Consider the following 20225-nt stretch of genomic DNA (forward strand, 5'->3'; position numbering starts at 1 on the left):
ATCAGGACTGGAGTGCGGAGGTGGCGAAGAGGAGGGCCGGGTACAATCGAGCGAAGGCGGTGCTGCACAGGAGGGGGGTGAAGTTTGGCATGTTGCAGCCGGCGTGATTGTGGGTTACCTACAAGGACCGACACCATTATTTTGAGTCTCCGGAGGAGGCGTGGGCCTTTGTTCAGGCCGAGAAGCTGGACACAGACTGAGGGTCGGGCTGGGCGATTGGGGACTGCGGTGGATATGTTATGCCTATTTTTGGTTCGGGGGGGTGGGGGGCCTTTGCATTGTTTTGGGTTTCTTTTTCTCTGTGTTTTTCTCTTTCGGGTTGGGGAGGGTGGATGGGGCGGGTTGGGCACTGTTTTGGTTGGTGGCGGGGCCTGGTAGGTGGAGAGCGCGGGATTTTTTTCCCCGCGCCAAAGACTGGGGGGGGGGGGGGGGGTGGGACCGGGGCGGGGAAGCAAGGATTGTTTCCCGCGCTGAGAACGGAGGGGGAGAGCCTGTGAATGGGGAGCGGGAGAGGAGGGTGTGCCACACAATGGGAGGAGTCGAATGGGAGGCGGGAGTGGCCGGGGTCAGCAGGAGTCAGCTGACTTGCGGAAGTGCAATGGGGGGAGTAAACCAGCTAGGATGGGTCCTAGCCGGGGGGGGGGGGGGGGGGATCGAGTTGCTGCTGCTAAGATCAAGGAGGAGCTGGAGTGCGTGGGGTGGGTCAAGACGGGGGTATGCCGCTGTGGGGAACGGGTGTGGGGTGCGGGCGCGTGGCTGGCCGAGGAGGGGTCATGGCTAGTCGGCGGGGGAGGGGGGCGGGTAGCCCCCTAATCCGGCTGATAACCTGGAATGTAAGGGGACTGAATGGGCCGGTTAAGCGGGCCCGCGTGTTCGCGCACCTGAAGGGGCTCAAGGCGGATGTGGTTATGCTCCAGGAGACACACCTGAAGGTGGCAGACCAGGTAAGACTGAGGAAAGGGTGGGTAGGTCAGGTGTTTCACTCGGGGCTAGATGCCAAAAATCGAGGGGTGGCGATCTTGGTGGGAAAGAAGGTGTTATTCGAGGCGTCGAGCATTGTGGCAGATAATGGCGGTAGGTACATAATGGTAAGTGGTAAGTTGCAGGGATAGAGGGTGGTACTGGTCAATGTGTATGCTCCGAACTGGGACGATGTGGGTTTTATGCGGCGTATGTTGAGTCGGATCCCAGACTTGGAAGTGGGGGGCCTGATAATGGGGGGAGACTTTAACACGGTGTTGGATCCTGCACTGGATCGCTCCAGGTCTAGGACAGGTAGGAAGCCGGCGGCGGCTAGAGTGTTGAGGGGATTTATGGACCAAATGGGAGGGGTGGACCCTTGGAGATTTGCAAGGCCGGGGGCTAGAGAATTTTCATTCTTCTCACATGTCCATAAGGCTTATTCTCGAATCGACTTTTTCATTTTGAGTAGGGCGCTGATAGCGAGAGTAGAGGATACCGAGTATTCGGCAATAGCCATTTCGGACCACGCCCCGCATTGGGTGGACTTGGAGATGGGGGAGGAGAGGGACCAGCGCCCGCTGTGGCGCTTGGAGGTGGGGCTCTTGGCGGACAAGGAAGTGAGCGAGCGGGTCCAAGGAAGTATAGAGAGGTACTTGGAGACCAACGACAACGGGCAGGTCCGAGTGGGGATGGTATGGGAGGCACTGAAGGCGGTGGTGAGGGGAGAGCTGATCTCCATCAGGGCCCACAAGGAGCGGGGGGAGAGGGAGAGGCTGGTGGGGGAGATGGTGAGGGTAGACAGAAGGTATGCGGAAGAACCTGAGGAAGGATTGTTGAGGAAGAGGCGCAGCCTCCAGGCCGAATTCGACCTGGTGACCACCAGGAAGGCGGAGGTGCAGTGGAGCAAGGCCCAGGGGGCGGTCTACGAGTATGGGGAAAAGTCAAGCCGGATGCTGGGGCATCTGCTTCGGAAGCGGGACGCTGCTAGGGAGATCGGGGGAGTTAAGGACAGGGGAGGGAGCGTGGTGCGGAGTGGGGTTGGCATCAATGGGGTCTTCAGGGACTTCTACGAGGAATTGTACCGATCCGAGCCCCCACGGGAGGAGGGAGGGATGGGCCGTTTCCTGGACCAATTGAGGTTTCCAAAGGTGGAAGAGGGACTGGTGGTGGGACTGGGAGTCCCGATTGGGCTGGAGGAGCTGATCAAATGGATAGGAAGCATGTAGGCGGGGAAGGCACCGGGGCCGGACGGTTTCCCGGTCGTGTTGTATAAAAAATATATGGACCTGTTGGGCACGCTGTTAGTTAGGACCTTTAATGAGGCAAGGGAGGGGGGGGCTTTACCCCCGACGATGTCCCGGGCACTGATCTCCTTGATCCTGAAGCGGGACAAGGATCCCCTGCAATGTGGGTCTTACAGACCGATTTCCTTGCTAAATGTAGATGCCAAGGTGCTGGTGAAGGTCTTAGCCACGAGGATTGAGGATTGTGTGCCGCAGATCATCCATGAAGACCAGACGGGGTTTGTGAAGGGGAGACAGTTGAACGCGAATGTGCGGAGGCTTTTGAACGTTATCATGATGCCGGCGAGGGAGGGGGAGGCGGAGATAGTGGTGGCGATGGACGCTGAGAAAGCCTTCGATAGGGTAGAGTGGGGGTACCTGTGGGAGGTGTTGAAGAGGTTTGGGTTTGGGGAGGGGTTTGTCAGGTGGGTTAGGCTGTTGTACGAGGTCCCGATGGCGAGTGTGACCACAAATAGGAGGAGGTCCGAGTACTTTCGGTTGCACCGAGGGACGAGACAGGGGTGTCCCCTGTCCCCCCTGCTCTTCGCACTGGCGATTGAACCCCTGGCTATGGCACTGAGAGAGTGAAGGAACTGGAGGGTGTTGGTGCGGGGTGGGGAGGAGCATAGGGTGTCGCTTTATGCGGACGACCTGCTGCTGTATGTGGCGGACCCGGTGGGAGGAATGCCAGAGGTAATGAGGATGCTTAGGGAATTCGGGGACTTTTCGGGGTACAAGCTCAATATGGGGAAGAGCGAGCTGTTCGTAGTTCAGCTAGGGGACCAGGAGAGGGGGATTGGCAAGCTCCCACTAAAAAGGGCGGAGAGGTGTGTGGTAGTATGTATTGGGGGTCATGTGGGACTGGAAGCCCTAATGTCATTGGCTGACAGATCCCGGGTCCTGGTTGGCCGTTGACCTCTAGCTCCGCCCTGAAGGCGGAGTATAAGAAGCCGGAGTCTTCCCCCGCAGGCCAGTTTACTATCGAGCTGCGGGGGAACAGACACGCTTAATAAAGCCTCATCGACTTCACTCTATTCGTCTCACGGAGTCTTTGTGCGCTACAATTTATTAAGCGTGCCTAAAAAGGACTATGGAGCTCAGGATCATTCCGGAATGCCTGAGGATCAGCCCCCACGCAGTGAACGCGGCAGTAGCCTTCAAGCACTGGCAGACTTGCTTCGAGGCCTACCTCAGAACGACCACCGGCCGGGTCACAGAAGACCAAAAACTGCAGGTCCTGCACTCGAGGGTGAGCATGGAGATTTTCTCCCTCATCGAAGACTCGGAGGATTTCCAGACGGCGTTCGCAGCACTGAAAAGTCTCTATGTCCGCCCAGTTAACCAAATCTACGCTCGCTACCAGCTCGCGACGAGACGGCAAGCTCCCGGAGAATCGATGGACGAATTCTACGCCGCGCTGCTGATTTTGGGACGAGCCTGCAGCTGCCCGTCGGTGAACGCAAACGAACACACGGACATGTTAATGCGCGATGCTTTTGTGGCAGGTATGCAATCCTCCCAAATCCGCCAAACACTTCTGGACAAAAGAGTTGCTAGGACTCTCAGAGGCACGGGCCCTAGCAGCCTCCCAAGACGTGGCCGCGCGTAATATCCGCGCCTACGGCCCCGACCGCGCGGCAACCCATTGGGCCCCGTACGTACCCGTCGCGGCAAACCCCCTACCCCCCCCCCCCGGACACCCCACAAGCTTGCGCGGTCCAAACGCCGAGTCGCACCGGGGGCGCCCGCTGTTATTTCTGCGGCCAGGCGAAACACCCCCGACAGCGCTGCCCGGCCCGCGCAGCTATCTGCAAAAGCGGCGGGAAAAAGGGCCATTATGCGGTTGTGTGCCGGTCCCGTGAGGTCGCCGCTGTCCCGGGAGCACAGGGAGCCCTGCAAGCAGTTTACGCGCCCCAACCCCCCCAGCACACCATGTACGACCCGCAGGCGCAGCCGCTCTGGGTCCCAACCACCGCGGTCCCGGGAGAACTGGGAGCTCTGCACGCCGCTCACGCTCCCCAACCCCCCTCCCCGCAGCCCATGTATGACCCGCCGCCGGCGTTACCGCTTTGGGTCCCGGCCAACACTCTCCACGGAGAGGAGGGAGTTTTGCGCGTCCCTAACGCCACCCTAACCCCCACCCCACGCCTGACCCGCCGGCGCCACCTACTTGGGCCCTGACCACCGCTGTCCCCGGTGAGGGAGCTCCGCGCGGTCCTAGCGCTCGCGGTCCTAGCGCTCGCGGTCCTAGCGCTCCCCAGCCCCCCCAGCACACCATGTGCGACCCGCAGATGCCGCCATTTTGGGCCCCGGCCACCACGAGGGGAGGAGGGGCGCCGATGTGCGACCCGCAGACGCCGCCATTTTGGGTCCCGGCCACCACGAGGGGAGGAGGGGCGCCGCCATCTTGGACCGCCCCAGACCTGTACGACGCGTGGGGGTGGCCATTTTGTCCACCCCCGCCGCCATCTTGTGACCCCCAGCCACGTGCGATGTATGGGGCGGCCATTTTGTCCATCCCCGACGCCATCTTGGACGGCAACAACGGACCCCACTCCATTACTACAACCACGTCTCGCTTCAATCACGCTCGATCAAGCTCGGCCCCGGACACTCCAGACGACGACGGCAACGGTGCTAATAAATGGCCACGAGATGCCATGCCTAGTAGACTCCGGGAGCACGGAGAGCTTTATACACCCCGACACGGTAAGACGCTGTTCCTTGACCACCTATCCCAGCGCACAAAAGATTTCCCTAGCTGCAGGATCCCACTCCGTACAGATCCAGGGATTCTGCATAGTTACCCTAACGGTGCAGGGGAGGGAGTTCAAAAACTACAAACTAAACGTCCTTCCCCAACTCTGTGCCCCCACCTTGCTGGGATTAGATTTCCAATGCAATCTACAGAGCCTTACGTTCAAATTCGGCGGCCCAATACCCCCACTTACTATCTGCGGCCTCGCAACCCTCAAGGTGCAACCCCCGTCCTTGTTTGCGAACCTCACCCCGGATTGCAAACCCGTCGCCACTAGGAGCAGACGGTACAGCGCCCAGGACCGGACCTTCATTCGGTCCGAAGTCCAGCGGCTACTAAAGGAGGGCATAATCCAGGCCAGCAATAGTCCCTGGAGAGCGCAGGTGGTAGTAGTGAAGACAGGGGAGAAACAAAGGATGGTCATTGACTATAGCCAGACCATCAACAGGTACACACAACTAGACGCGTACCCTCTCCCCCGCATATCCGACATGGTCAACCGGATTGCCCAATATAAAGTCTTCTCCACCGTGGACCTCAAGTCCGCCTACCATCAGCTCCCCATCCGCCCAAGTGACCGCAAGTACACAGCCTGCGAGGCAGACGGGCGATTATACCATTTCCTACGGGTCCCTTTTGGCGTCACAAACGGGGTCTCGGTCTTCCAATGGGAGATGGACCGAATGGTTGATCAACATGGGTTGCGGGCCACGTTCCCGTATCTCGACAATGTAACCATCTGCGGCCACGATCAGCAGGACCGCGACGCCAACCTCCAAAAATTCCTCCAGACTGCCAAAGCCTTGAACCTCGCGTACAACGAGGACAAGTGCGTTTTTAGCACCAATCGGCTAGCCATTCTGGGCTACGTAGTGCGCAATGGGATAATAGGCCCCGACCCCGAACGTATGCGCGCACTCATGGAATTTCCCCTCCCGCACTGCCCAAAAGCCCTGAAACGCTGCTTGGGGTTCTTTTCATACTACGCCCAGTGGGTCCCCCAGTACGCAGACAAGGACCGCCCCCTAATACAGACCACGACCTTCCCTCTGTCGACAGAGGCTTGCCAGGCCTTCAGCCGCATCAAAGCGGATATCGCAAAGGCCACGATGCGCGCCATCGACGAGTCCCTCCCCTTCCAGGTCGAGAGCGACGCCTCCGACGTAGCTCTAGCGGCCACCCTTAACCAAGCGGGCAGACCCGTGGCCTTTTTCTCCCGGACCCTCCACGCCTCAGAAATCCGCCACTCTTCAGTAGAAAAGGAAGCCCAAGCCATAGTGGAAGCTGTGCGACATTGGAGGCATTACCTGGCCGGCAGGAGATTCACTCTCCTCACGGACCAACGGTCGGTAGCCTTCATGTTCGATAATGCACAGCGGGGCAAAATCAAAAACGACAAGATCTTAAGGTGGAGGATCGAGCTCTCCACCTTCAACTATGAGATTTTGTATCGTCCCGGAAAGCTGAACGAGCCGTCCGATGCCCTATCCCGCGGCACATGTGCCAACGCACAAATTAACCGCCTCCAAACCCTCCACGAGGACCTCTGCCACCCGGGGGTCACTCGGTTTTACCACTTCATCAAGTCCCGCAATCTCCCATACTCTTTAGAGGAGGTCCGTACAGTCACAAGGGACTGCCACATCTGCGCGGAATGCAAGCCGCATTTTTTCAGGCCAGATGGAGCGCACCTGATTAAGGCTTCCCGCCCCTTTGAACGCCTCAGTCTCGATTTCAAAGGGCCCCTCCCCTCCACCGGCCGCAACGCATATTTTCTTAATGTGGTGGACGAATACTCCCGCTTCCCTTTTGCCATTCCCTGTTCTGACATGACCGCGGCCACAGTCAATAAAGCCCTGAACAGCATCTTCACACTGTTCGGTTACCCCGCTTACGTCCACAGCGACAGGGGGTCCTCTTTCATGAGTGACGAGCTGCGCCAGTTCCTGCTCAGCAAGGGCATAGCCTCAAGCAGGACGACCAGCTACAACCCCCGGGGGAACGGGCAAGTAGAGAGGGAGAACGGCACGGTCTGGAAGGCCGTCCTACTGGCCCTACGGTCCAGGGACCTCCCAGTTTCACGGTGGCAGGAGGTCCTCCCGGACGCTCTCCACTCCATCCGGTCGTTATTATGTACAAGCACTAATCAAACGCCTCATGAGCGTCTCCTTGTTTTCCCTAGGAGGTCCTCCTCTGGAACGTCGCTGCCGACCTGGCTGGCGGCCCCAGGACCCATCCTGCTCCGAAAGCATGTGCGGGCACATAAGGCGGACCCGATGGTCGAAAGGGTTCACCTCCTCCATGCGAGCCCCAGTACGCCTACGTGGAGTACCCCGACGGCAGACAGGACACGGTCTCCCTGCGCGATCTGGCGCCCGCCGGCAACAAGCACACCCCCCCGACACCATCAACCCAACCCCCCCCCTTCCTGCCCCCACCGCACCCCGCGACCGCCCCCTTCCCAGGAGGATCGGTTCCCCTCCCCTCAGCACCGACCAAGAATAAAGCCCAAGCTGAAACCGTAAGGCTCCTGGAGGCGACAACACCGGTACAAGCACCACCACCACCGGGGCCGAGGCGATCGACACGGACGACCAGACCGCCCGACCGACTCGTGGCGTCGATCTAACAGTACAATATGGACTTTTCACAAGAACATTTTGCTTTTCTTCCCATACCCTCTGTAAATAGTTGCAACAGGACAAAATTGTACAATACTGTATTGCCTTGTGAATGTTTTTTTCCTCCCAGGACCAGCCCTGTAAACCCTTACCACCATACGAAGCGTCACCCCGCCGGGTTCATTTTTGACAAGGGGTGAATGTGGTAGTATGTATTGGGGGTCATGTGGGACTGGAAGCCCTAATGTCATTGGCTGACAGATCCCGGGTCCTGGTTGGCCGTTGACCTCTAGCTCCGCCCTGAAGGCGGAGTATAAGAAGCCGGAGTCTTCCCCCGCAGGCCAGTTTACTATCGAGCTGCGGGGGAACAGACAAGCTTAATAAAGCCTCATCGACTTCACTCTATTCGTCTCACGGAGTCTTTGTGCGCTACAAGGTGTTTCAGATATTTGGGGGTCCAGGTGGCCAGGAGCTGGGGGGCCCAGCATAGGCTTAACTTTACAAGGCTGGTGGAGCAAATGGAGGAGGAGTTCAAGAGGTGGGACGCGTTGCCGCTGTCCCTGGCGGGTAGGGTGCAGTCAATCAAAATGACGGTGCTCCCAAGGTTTTTGTTCCTGTTCCAGTGCCTCCCCGTGTTTATCCCGAAGGCTTTTTTCAGGCGGGTTAACAGGAGTATAATGGGGTTTGTGTGGGCACGAGGGACTCCGAGGGTGAGAAGGGTGTTCCTGGAGCGGAGTAGAGATGGGGGGGGCTGGCGCTGCCTAACCTCTGTGGGTACTACTGGGCCGCCAATGCGACAATGGTGCGCAAGTGGGTGATGAAGGGGGAGGGGGCTGCATGGAAGAGGCTGGAGACGGCGTCCTGTGTGGGTACGAGTCTGGGGGCGCTGGCAACGGCACCGCTGCCGCTCCCTCCAAGGAGGTATACCACGAGCCCGGTGGTGGTGGCAGCCCTCAGAATTTGGGGGCAGTGGAGATGGCATAGGGGGGAAGCTAGGGCCTCGGCGTGGACCCCATTAGGGGGAACCACCGGTTCGCCCCAGGAAGAACAGGTGGAGGGTTTTCGGGGTGGCACAGGGCAGGCATACGAAAGTTGGGGGACCTGTTTGTGGACGGGAAGTTCGCGAGCTTGGGTGAGCTGGAGGAGAAGTACGGGCTCCCCCCGGGGAACACCTTCAGGTACTTACAGGTAAGGGCGTTTGCCAGGCGGCAGGTGGTGGAATTCCCACGGCTACTGCCACACACAGTACAGGACAGGGTGCTCTCGGGGGGGTGGGTGGGAGTGGGGAAGATCTCGGAAACTTACCAGGTGATGCAGGAGGAGGAGGAGGCCTCGGTGGTGGAGTTGAAAGGTAAGTGGGAGGAGGAGTTGGGAGAGGAGATCGAAGAGGGGATGTGGGCAGATGCCCTAGGGAGGGTGAACTCTTCCTCTTCATGCGCGAGGCTCAGCCTCATACAGTTTAAGGTGCTGCACAGGGCACACATGACCGGGACAAGGATGAGCAGGTTCTTTGGGGGTGAGGACAGGTGTGTTAGGTGCTCAGGGAGCCCAGCAAATCACACCCATATGTTCTGGGCATGCCCAGCGCTGGAGGACCTTTGGAAGGGCAGAGCGAGGACGGTGTCGAGGGTGGTAGGATCCAGGATCAAACCGGGCTGAGGGCTCGCAATATTTGGGGTGGCAGAGGAGCCGGGAGTGGAGGAGGCGAAAGAGGCCGGAATTCTGGCCTTTGCGTCCCTGGTAGCCCGGCGGAGGATTCTCCTTCAGTGGAAAGATACGAGGCCCCCAAGCGTGGAATCCTGGATCAGCGATATGGCAGGGTTCATTAAATTGGAGAGGGTGAAATTCGCCTTGAGAGGGTCGGTACAAGGGTTCTTTAGGCGGTGGCAACCATTCTTAGACTTTCTGGCAGAACGCTAGACATTGGTCAATGGCAGCAGCAGCTCGGGGGGGGGGGGGGTTTACTTTATTTTTGTTTATGTTATTTACACTGGAAGGGTCTGAGGGGGTGTATACACCTGTTGTCTTAAGTCGGGGTATTAATGTTAATTTATTATTGAGGTACGGGGGGAGGGGTTTGGGGGTTGCTTTTTTAGATTGTGTTTTGTACTTACCCCTGTTGGGTTCTTTTTTCTTTCTCATTTTGTTATTGATATTTTATGAAAACCTTTAATAACAATTATTTTTTTTTTAAAACTCTTACTTACTCCTCAAGCCATTTCAGGTATATTAAATTAATCCAAATCTAAATTATGAAAAATTATAGATCTGTTATTTAAATATCTACACATTCTCAATTCTTAAAAATGTACCTTTGATTTTACTTTCAAATTTATGCTGCTCCAATTACTTTTAATTGATTCTACCACAAGGTCCTACTCCACCAGATTATCTCGGATCATAATGATAGCATGAGCACTTGGCTACAATACTTACAGAATTGTACCCCAACAGGATTCAATTTATTCAGGAGAACAGGAGAGAAAAATTGGAGGAAAAAAAATGATTAATCCATTAATTATGTCATGATTGGGCTCTGGATAATGTTCCTCATCATAATTTTGTTTGAGCGTTGGTATTATCAAGTGATGTCAGCTTTGGCTTAGTGGTAGCATTCTCACCTCATGAACCATTAAAGTTATAGGTTCAAGCCCTACTCCAAGACTTGAACTTGTAATCCAGGCCGCTATTTCAGTGCAGTACTGAGGAAGTATTCCCATCTGCTTTCTAAGGTGGATGTAAAAGTTCTCTGGCATTATTTGGGGAATAGGGGAATTCTCCCAGTGTTCTGGCCAACGTTTATTCATCAATAAACATTATTTCACCGATTGGCTGTCTTTCTATCTCGTTGCTGTTTCTGAGACCTAGCTGTGCATAAATTGGTTGCCAGGCTTTCCTTTTGAACACCCTAGGGTTGTGAAGACGACTGTAAAGAAGTGAATGTATTCCTTCTAAGAAAAACATTGCCAATAATTTCTGCATTAGAATTAAAGTTATAAATTTAGGTAGCCGAAAAGTGCGTTTCAACAAGAGACTCATATCCTATTAGATCAGTGATATAGCTGCAAAAGAATATAAAAATAATATTTTCAGATTTTTACCTGATCTTGTTTTCCCCAAATGACCTGAGTTGGAGATCTGATTCGTTTCATGTTTTCCTGCAAAGTGTGTCTTGAGTTTTCTCCAACTATTTCCAGGAACACTATCCAGTCATAGGAGAAAGAATTAAACAGGTCACAAAGTTAAAAACTTAACTGTGAGGTTTTTGACCCAAGCCAAGGGCTTTTTAAAAATCATAGATAAAAATACTTCTTGGTGGCAGCATTCAAAAGTATTTGAACTTCATCTAATAACGAAGCCCGTTCCAAAAATTCTAGTGTATGATATAAAAAGCAGTAAACCATGATGTGACAAAATAGCTGCGAGGCTAACAGGGCTCACAAATGATAGAGCAACTTCAGGTGAGGGGCAAATGCTTGGTTAAAAGCAGAAATACAAAAGTTGCTGCTCGAGATGCCTGCTGGAGTGTTAGCTTTGCGAAAACACCATCTTGCTGTTTGGCTCACTATTGAAATGTATTGAATAGTGTGAAATTGTTGGGCAATAGATACAAACTAAACTTGTACCAGAAAGGTAGAGCGGGCTGGTCTAAAGTGATGCAAAAGTGCCATTTTTGGAGCCATTTAAGATCACTTCATATATAATTAAGTTTGGATTATCAAAGATTCTTTTAACAATGTGTTCAGTGTTAAATACTGCCTAGACACTTCACTGCTACGGAAAATTAACTACTTGTAGTGTCAAGTCTTATTGTTTCAGGTTTTAATTGACGAGAGATTTGAAAATGTTTTTTCTACTTTCCCTTAGTCTCTTTTCTCGCTCTTTTTCTAATTTATCTTGCCCTCTTTACTTTTCTTTACCGGATTTGGGGCGCAATCTAACCAAAAAAAAAAATCTGTTCTTGGCGGGATTAGAGGGGTCATTCCCAGCGCTTGTAGCACAGAGAACGACCCTGTTTTTTTTCCCGGGCCTCAAAGGAGAACGCCCCCCAAGGCAGGCCGCACATAGGGTCATTCATGCTCTCAGGAGCTCCAATGAGCAGAGCTCCTCAGTGCCGGAAGAGATCGGCCGCCACTTTGGATTTCTCAAACCCCCCACCAGCGTAACCCCCAGACCCAACACCCCAACTCACCTGTCCTCAAGCCCCCTGCACCCCACCTCATACAGACAGGGCACCCAAGGGCCTGATCCGTGACATGGGCAAATTCCACCAGGTCCAGTTTGTGGGACCAGTGATAAACGGCACCCAGCTGGAGTCTCTTCAGCGAGGCCAGTAGATCCCAGGAGCCGATTCGATCTGGTGTCGACAGAGTTTCTGAACTCACTTAACTCTGTAAGTCTGGGTCCCACCCGTTGTGTGTGGGATCCAGATCATGACGTCTCACAAGATCTTGTTAGATCTCGCGAGGCCTAATGACCCTCGGGAATCCTGGAAGAGGCCTCTCCCGGGATCTACTGGCTGCTTCCAGTCTGATTTCAGTGGGAGGCGGCCAGTAAATCATGCCTTTGATGTTGAATTCATCCACTCTAATTTACACTTCCTTCTCAGTTATTGCATTGTTAATTTCACAATCCTTCAAATCTTATTTGTTATTATAGTTGCTTTTCCTATTCACTCAGGTTCCAGGTGCCCAGTTTCCTTCACCACCATGTTATCAACTCACACAGTTTATCAACTTGCCATGCAAAAAAAGTGGGAAAAAAACATAAGTGGAGCAAGTCTAAATAATGGCAGACGCCAAGAGTTGCCCTGCCACAGAAAACTATGAACCAATGTAGCAGTATCAATGGAAAGCTGGTTTATGTACAAAATAAAAAACATTAGGGTTAATAGATATTGCCAGATTGAAGAAGGGTCCGACGTAATCTACCCCACGGTCTACTTTGGTTCTCAATAGGATGGACTTGGATATAAAAAGCAAAATGTCCAAATTTGCTCATGACATAAACACAGGGGCGAAATTCTCCGGAAACGGCGCGATGTCCGCCGACTGGCGCCCAAAACGGCGCAAATCAGACGGGCATCGCGCCGCCCCAAAGGTGCGGAATGCTCTGCATCTTTGGGGGCCGAGCCCCAACCTTAAGGGGCTAGGTCGGCGCCGGACGAATTTCCGCCCCGCCAGCTGGCGGAAAAGGCCTTTGGTGCCCCGCCAGCTGGCGCGGAAATGACATCTCCGGGCTGCGCATGCACGGGAGCGTTAGCGGCCGCTGACGGCATTCCCGCGCATGCGCAGTGGAGGGAGTCTCTTCTGCCTCCGCCATGGTGGAGACCGTGGCGGAGGCGGAAGGGAAAGAGTGCCCCTACGGCACAGGCCCGCCCGCAGATCGGTGGGCCCCGATCGCGGGCCAGGCCACCGTGGGGGCACCCCCCGGGGCCAGATCGCCCCGCACCCCCTCCAGGACCCCGGAGCCCGCCCGCGCCACCTTGTCCCGCTGGTAAGGTAGGTGGTTTAATTTACGCCTGCGGGACAGGAATTTTAGCGGCGGGTCTTCGGCCCATTCGGGCCGGAGAATCGAGCGGGGGGGCCCGCCAACCGGCGCGATTCTCGCCCCCGCCGAATATCCGGTGCCGGAGACTTCGGCAACCATCGGGGGCGGGATTCATGCCAGCCCCCGCCGATTCTCCGACCCGGCGGGGGGTCGGAGAATTTCGCCCAGGGTTTGGCAAATGGCAAGGTGATGAAACAATTCAGGAAGAACTAGACTTGTTAATAGAATGGTCAGGTAAACTGCAGGTATAATTAACTTGGGGAAATAGGAGGCAGTGCACTTTGGGAGGAAAGATTAAGAATGAAAGTATATACTCAACGAAAAGACGCTGCAAGGTGCAGAGGAACAAGAACAACTCGGGGTTTAAGTAAGTAATTGGCTTAAAAAAAGACTGCAGCTGGATAAAGCCATAAAAAATGCTGAAAGAGCAAACAGGCAATAATATGGAAATAAGTCATAGTTTAAAAGTTGTTTATTTTTGGGGATGTGGTGATTTTTTTGGAAAGAGTGGCATTTATTGTCTGTTCCTTGCTGCACTTTGAGAATGTGGTGATGGACGTTCTTGAACTTCTGCAGTCCAGGTGGTGAAGGTGCTTCCACAATACTGTTACAACAGGGAACTCCAGGTTTGTGAGCTCGTTTGTGGGTCACCTATGAGGGTCAGGAGCATTATTTTCTTCTGTGTGTTGGGAACTGTGCTGTTTTGAATATGTATGTTCGAGTGGGGATGGGGAGGAAGAACAATAGTGGGTAGGATGTTTGGCGCCATGGGCGATGGCTACCAGGCGAGCTGGGCGGGCTAGCTCACGGAAGCGCAGCGGGGGACGAGCAGGTGATAAATTTGTTGAAGGAAGTTGCGATTATTGAGCTGTTAATAGGGGAGGAGAGGATGGGCGGGGGGGAATTGCTCTGCTGACAGGAGAGGGATTGTTGTAGACAAATTGGAGGTCGAGGACGGTGGGTGCCTGAGGAAGGGTCTGCGGAGGCGTGGGACGCGGGTTGGAGGTTGGCTGAAGAAGGGTGATGGTTAATCGGCATGGGGGCGGCGGGATGCCTCCCGCCCAGGCTGATCACATGGAACGTTAGACGGCTGAATGGGCTGGTTAATGGCCGTGTTCGCGCATTTGAGGGGATTGAAGGCGGATGTGGCAATGCTGCAGGAGACACACCAGAGGGTAATAGATCAAACCAGATTGACGAAGGGGTGGGTCCAGCACGTATTTCACTCGGGGTTGGATTCTGAGACTCGGGGGGGGGGTCACGATCCTGATCAATAGGCGGGTGTCATTTGTGACAGTTAATATAGTTGCGGATGCGGGGGTTAGGTATATCATGAAGGGGATGCTGGTGGTGTTCGTGAATATTTACCCACCTAACTGGGACGATGCGGGGTTTCTGAGGCGGGTGTTAGGGAAGATCCCGGACCTGGACTCGCATAAGTTGATCATGGGGGGGGGGGGACTTTAATACGGTCATTGATCCAAGGTTGGGCTGGTCGAGGTCAAAGACAGGGAGGGTGCCAGCAGTGGCGAAGGAACTAAAGGGGTTCATGGAGCAGCTGGGAGGGGAGGGAGGGGGGGTAGACCCATGGAGGTTCGGACAGCCAAGTGCGAAGGAGTTTTCTTTCTTTTTCCATGGCCACAAAGTATATTCCCGGATCGATTTTTAAAATCTTGAACCGGGCCTTATTGGGGGGGTGGTTGACACCGAGTATTCGCCGATTGCTTTGTCGGACCATGCTCCACATTAGGTGGATCTGCGGGTGAGCAAGGAGGATGGTCAGCGCCCGCAATGGAGATTGGACGTGGACTGTTAGCGGACGAGGGTGTGTGTGGGTGTGTGAGGGAGGCCATCCAGAGCTATCTGGAAATAAATGGCACGGGCCAAGTTTCGGCAGCAACGATTTGGGAAGTGTGGAACCGCTGAAGGCAGTGGTTAGGAGGGAGGTAATATCGATACGGGCCCATAGGGAGAAGGTGGAGCGAGCAGAGATAGATAGGTTGGTTGGGGAAATACTCCAGGTAGATAGGAGATATTCGGAGGCAGGGTTATTGAGGAGTGGCAGAAGCTACAGATGGAGTTTGGTCTGTTGTCTACAAGGAAAGAGGTGGAGCAGTTGAGGAAGGCGAGGGGGGCGATATACGAGTATGGAGAGAAGGCCAGTAGGATGCTTGCACACCAGGAAAAGGGAGGCGGCCAGGGAGATAAGAAGAGTGAAGGACAGAGGAGGGAACTTGGTCTTGGGTGGGGTGTAGGCCTGCAGTCGGGTAAGGCCCCGGGACCGGACGGCTACCCTGTGGAATTATATAAAACCTTTTCTGAGATGCTGGGCCCGCTGATGGTGAGGGCATTTAATGAGGCAAGGGCGCACGGTGTTCTTCCCCCAACAATGTTACAAGCCTCAATCTCACTGATCCTGAAACGGGAGAAGGACCCAGAGCTATGCGGGTCGTACAGGCCAACCTCCCTATTAAATGTTGACGCCAAACTGTTGGCTAAAATCTTGGCCTCAAGGATAGAAGATTGTGTCTCTAAAGGGAAGACCAGAGGGGGCAGGCAGCCAACGGCCAACGTTAGAAGGCTCTTAAATGTGATCACGATGCCCTCGGAGGGAAGGGAGGTGGAGGTAGAGGTTGCGATGGGACGCAGAAAGGGCCTTCAACCGGGTGGAGTGGAACTATTTGTGGGAGGTGTTAGGGCGGGGCTTCATTGATTGGGTTCGGTTGTTGTACCAGGCACCGGTGGTGAGTGTACGAATGAAACGGCTGACGTCGGGCTATTTTAAACTGCACTGAGGAACAAGGCAAGTTTGTCTCCTCTCCCCGCTGCTGTTTGCTTTGGCGATAGAGCCACTGGCGATGTCGCTAAGAGCATCAAGGGACTGGAAGGGGCTGATCCGGGGGGCGGGTTGATACGCTGATGACCTGCTCCTGTATATCTCCGACCCGTTAGGGGGGATGGGGGAGATTATGCGGATCTTACGGGAATTTGGCCGGTTTGTGGGGTACAAATTGAATATGGGAAATGTGAGATGTTTGCGATCCAGGCAAGGGGGCAGGAGAGAAGACTGGGGGAGCTGCCGTTCAGAGTGGCGGGATGGAGTTTCTGCTATTTGCGAATCCAGGTGGCACAGGAATGGGAACTGTTACATAAACTAAATTTGACCCGGCTAGTGGAACAAACGAAGGAGGACGTTTGAAGGTGGGACATGCTCCCGCTGTCACTGGCGGGGAAGGTACAGACCGTGAAAATGACGGTCCACCTGAGATTTCTGTTTGTTTTCCAGTGCCTCCCCATCTTTATCCCAAAGACCTTTTTTTAAATGGGTAAATACGGTGATTTCTGGTTATGTGTGGGCAGGTAAAACCCCGCGAGTGAAGAAAGTGCTGCTGGAGCGTAGTTGGGGGAGGGGGGGGTTTGGCGCTGCCGAACTTTAGCAACTATTACTGGGCGGCAAACATAGCCATGATTAGGAAGTGGGGGAGGGGGGTGGGGGGGTGTGTCAGTGTGGGAGCGAGTGGAGGTGGGATCGTGTAAGGACACATGTCTGGGGGCATTGATAACGGCACCTCTGCCTGGTGGTAGTGGCAGCCCTGAGAGTCTGGGGGCAGTGGAGGAAGCATACGAGAGTGGAGGGAGCATCGGCCTGTGCTCCAATTTGTAAGAATCATCGGTTTGTTCCTGGGAGGCTAGATGGAGTGTTTCGGAGATGGCAGAGAGCAGGGATCGAGAGGATGGGAGATTTATTCATCGATGGGAGCTTTCCCTGTTTGGAGGATTTAGAGGAGAAATTTGAATTGCTGAGAGGGAATGGGTTTAGATATCTGCAGACACGGGATTTTTGCGAAGGCAGATTTTGACCTTTCCGCTCCTACCGCCATGGGGGATACAGGACAGGGTGGTTTCTAGAGCGGGGGTGGGAGAGGGGAAGGTCTTGGATATCTATAAAGAACTCATGGAGTCGGAGGTAACTCAGATACAGGAGCTAAAGTGCAAATGGGAAGAAGAGCTGGGGGGGGGAGAGATAGAGGCGGGTCTGTGGGCGGATGCTTTGAGCAGAGTCAACACATCCTTATCATGTTCTAGGCTTAGCCTGATACAATTTAAGGTCGTTCACCGGGCACACATGACGGTGGCCCGGATGAGCAAGTGTTTTGGGTTGGAGGACAGGTGTGCGATGTGTGCGGGAGAGCAAGCAAACCATGTCCATATGTTCTGGGCATGTCCGAAGCTTAGGGGATTCTGACAGGGATTTGCAGAGGTCATATCCAGGGTGCTAAAAACAAGGGTGTTGCCAAGACGTGGTGATTTTTGGAGTGTCGTAAGATCCGGGAGTCCAGGTGGCGAGAGAGGCTGACCTTTTGGCCTTTGCCTCCTTGGTAGCCCGGAGACGGATATTGCTAGCGTGGAGGGACTCGAAACCCCCAAAATCAGAGATCTGGGTTAGCGACATGGCCGGGTTTCTCAGACTTGAGAAAATAAAGTTTGCCTTGAGAGGGTCAATGCTAGGGTTCGTCTGGAGGTGGCAGCCGTTTGTCGACTTCTTCGGGGGAAACTAAATGTCAGCAGAGGCAATAAGAAAAAGAGGGTGGGGGGGGGGAGTTAGGTTATTTTCTGTTTAGGGTAGGTGGTTTTTGTTCAGGATGGAGATGGTTTATGCACTATGTTTATATTTGTATTTGTACTGTTTACTGTTATTATTATAAAATTATAAATACCTCAATAAAATGTTATACAAAAAAAAGTAAAGGAAAATGAGCCAGGGTGTATGAGTGGCCAATCCAATGTCACCCCTTTTTATACCTCTGCCAAAACTGAAAATTCCACTCAACAAATAAAAACTGAATGAAGTAAGAGAGAAGAACAGACTTGAAGAGAGAGAGACAGTGAGAGAAATACATCAGCAACCAGGGTTAGTGCTTTTCCACACACCAGCCACCAGATGGAGTAAGTGGATAAATTGCATATAAAAGCAAGATATTCTTCCCTGGTTTGACTTAGTTTTCATTCAGTTAATAATCTCATATAGGTTGGAAATGCAGACATTACAGCCGGTTTCAACAATTCCACTGCATTCTTTCTCCTGATTGCTATCCGACGATCCATAGCCAATGCAGAAATCAAGTGAGTACAGGATCAGACACAGTTGTGGTACCCCACGCAATCAAATAGCATAACACAATACCATGCTTACACACAAAGGCTGGGCACGAGTGAGGTATTTGTCACATACCATCATTGCCCATTATTTTACACGAAAACTGTAAATAGGACAGAGAGAGGATTACTACAGTACATCAATTCAATAATCATGTGTTATTAATGAAAGATTATTCACTTGTTTAATGACAGGAAATTCAGCACAAAGATTAATTTGACATTTTCCAATTTCTTTCCAATTAACATGTTACTCGTAGTTTAGTGGTAGCTCAGTGCTTTTATCACCGATCTGAATTGTTGTGGGTTTGTGCCTTACCCACACAACATAAATCTGTGAAAAACACCACCAACAAAATCTACAGAGAATTCCTCGAAAATTAGAGGGATATTATGCAAATTCACTTTGATAACAGCACCACAAGGAGCCAGCAATGCAACATTTGGAAATCTTATTCCACATCAGCAACTTTAAGTGACATCAAAAATGACCCACTTTCTATTGGAACTAAACTATTTTCCAGACTGATATCTGGTAATGGCAATTTTTATGGGTGTTCATCAGGCTCTTAAAAAGATGCATCTACAATAATGGAGGATATATTAACAGTTGGTGCAGTAGTGATGATTAGCATGAATGATCTGCTGACACTCACCACCCACGCTCATTGCCATATGGACAACGCACAGCAAACTATGTCCTAACATGAATCACAGGCAAGAGTGGAGTAAGAGTACGGACAGGAAATTAGAGAAATATTGGAGAGAAAAAGAACTAAAAATGTTGTCACATAGTGTAATAATCTTGAGAGCCAGGACTGTAAGAAAGTGGGGATATAACTCTTACCCCTATGTACAAGGTAAAAGCTGGCAAGTTTAGTCAGAAGAAAGAAATAAACCTGTGGCATGTTTCTTACCTGTCCATGGTTATCATTTATTCTAAAAACATACTCTTACGTATGCAACTCTTCATTGGGTTTGTTTAGAAAATGTTGAAGATTTTAAAAGATTCTGGTTTATTGCAGGTGCGCCAAACTAAATTTTCTTTTTAGCTCCAAAGAAGTCATATGGACTCAAAATGTTAACTCTATTTCTCTCTCCACAGATGCTGCCAGACCCACTAAGTCTTTCCCGCATTTTCTGTTTTTGTTTTACAATCTTCCAAACTACTCGGAATTTGGAAACCATTCCTTTAAATTGCAAAACTGTGCGTGATATTCTGTTATCTAGGATAGGCAGGAGAGGGAAATCTGGGAATTATAGACCTGTTAACCCCAACTCCCTGTTGTTGGGAAATTATTAAAGTCTATATTTACGGCTAGGATGATTGAACACATTGAAGAATTTGATCTGGTGAGAGAAAACCAGCATGGCTTTCTAAAGGGTAGGTTATGCCTAACGAATTTGGTGGCATCATTTGAAGTAGTAATTAAAATAGTGGTTAGGAGAATATCTGCGGATGTTATTTATACGAATGTCCAGAAGGCATTGTTAGATACACGCAAAAGAGACAGCTAGATAAGCTTGAAGCTCAAAATTGAAGGCAAATTTTTGACCTAGTTAAGAAATTTGCTGAATGGAATATAGCGAAGGGATAATATGAAGGTACTCTAATTGACCGATGCTCTAATTGGAAGCATGTCCCTCGTGGTGTCTAATAAGGATCTGTTTTGGAGCCTCAACTATTCACTATATTTAATACCAGCTTAAATGAAAGGATAGGAAGCCACATATTCAAGTTTGCTGATGGCACAAAGATACGTGGCATTGAAAACAATCCAGATGGAAGGGGTGGTGGAAGGGTAACATTATAAATAGCCCTTGGTGGATTTAGTGAATGAAAAAAACTAGCAAATGAATTTCAATTTGTGCAAATATGAGATCATCCAGAAT

At 52.3% G+C, this 20225-nt stretch overlaps 1 protein-coding gene across 3 annotated transcripts in view; it reads right to left on the reverse strand.

Annotated features, from left to right (window-relative positions):
• The window catches only part of abhd6a (abhydrolase domain containing 6, acylglycerol lipase a), a 184562-nt gene that overhangs the window by 4891 nt on the left and 159446 nt on the right, over positions 1–20225 (reverse strand). For all 3 annotated transcript variants that reach the window (XM_072472396.1, XM_072472395.1, XM_072472394.1), the window contains exon 8: positions 10727–10827. In XM_072472396.1, the coding sequence (XP_072328497.1) occupies positions 10727–10827 (101 nt within the window). The remainder of the gene's footprint in view (positions 1–10726; positions 10828–20225) is intronic.

Source organism: Scyliorhinus torazame, chromosome 13 (assembly GCF_047496885.1).
Source record: "Scyliorhinus torazame isolate Kashiwa2021f chromosome 13, sScyTor2.1, whole genome shotgun sequence".
Taxonomy (NCBI): domain Eukaryota; kingdom Metazoa; phylum Chordata; class Chondrichthyes; order Carcharhiniformes; family Scyliorhinidae; genus Scyliorhinus; species Scyliorhinus torazame.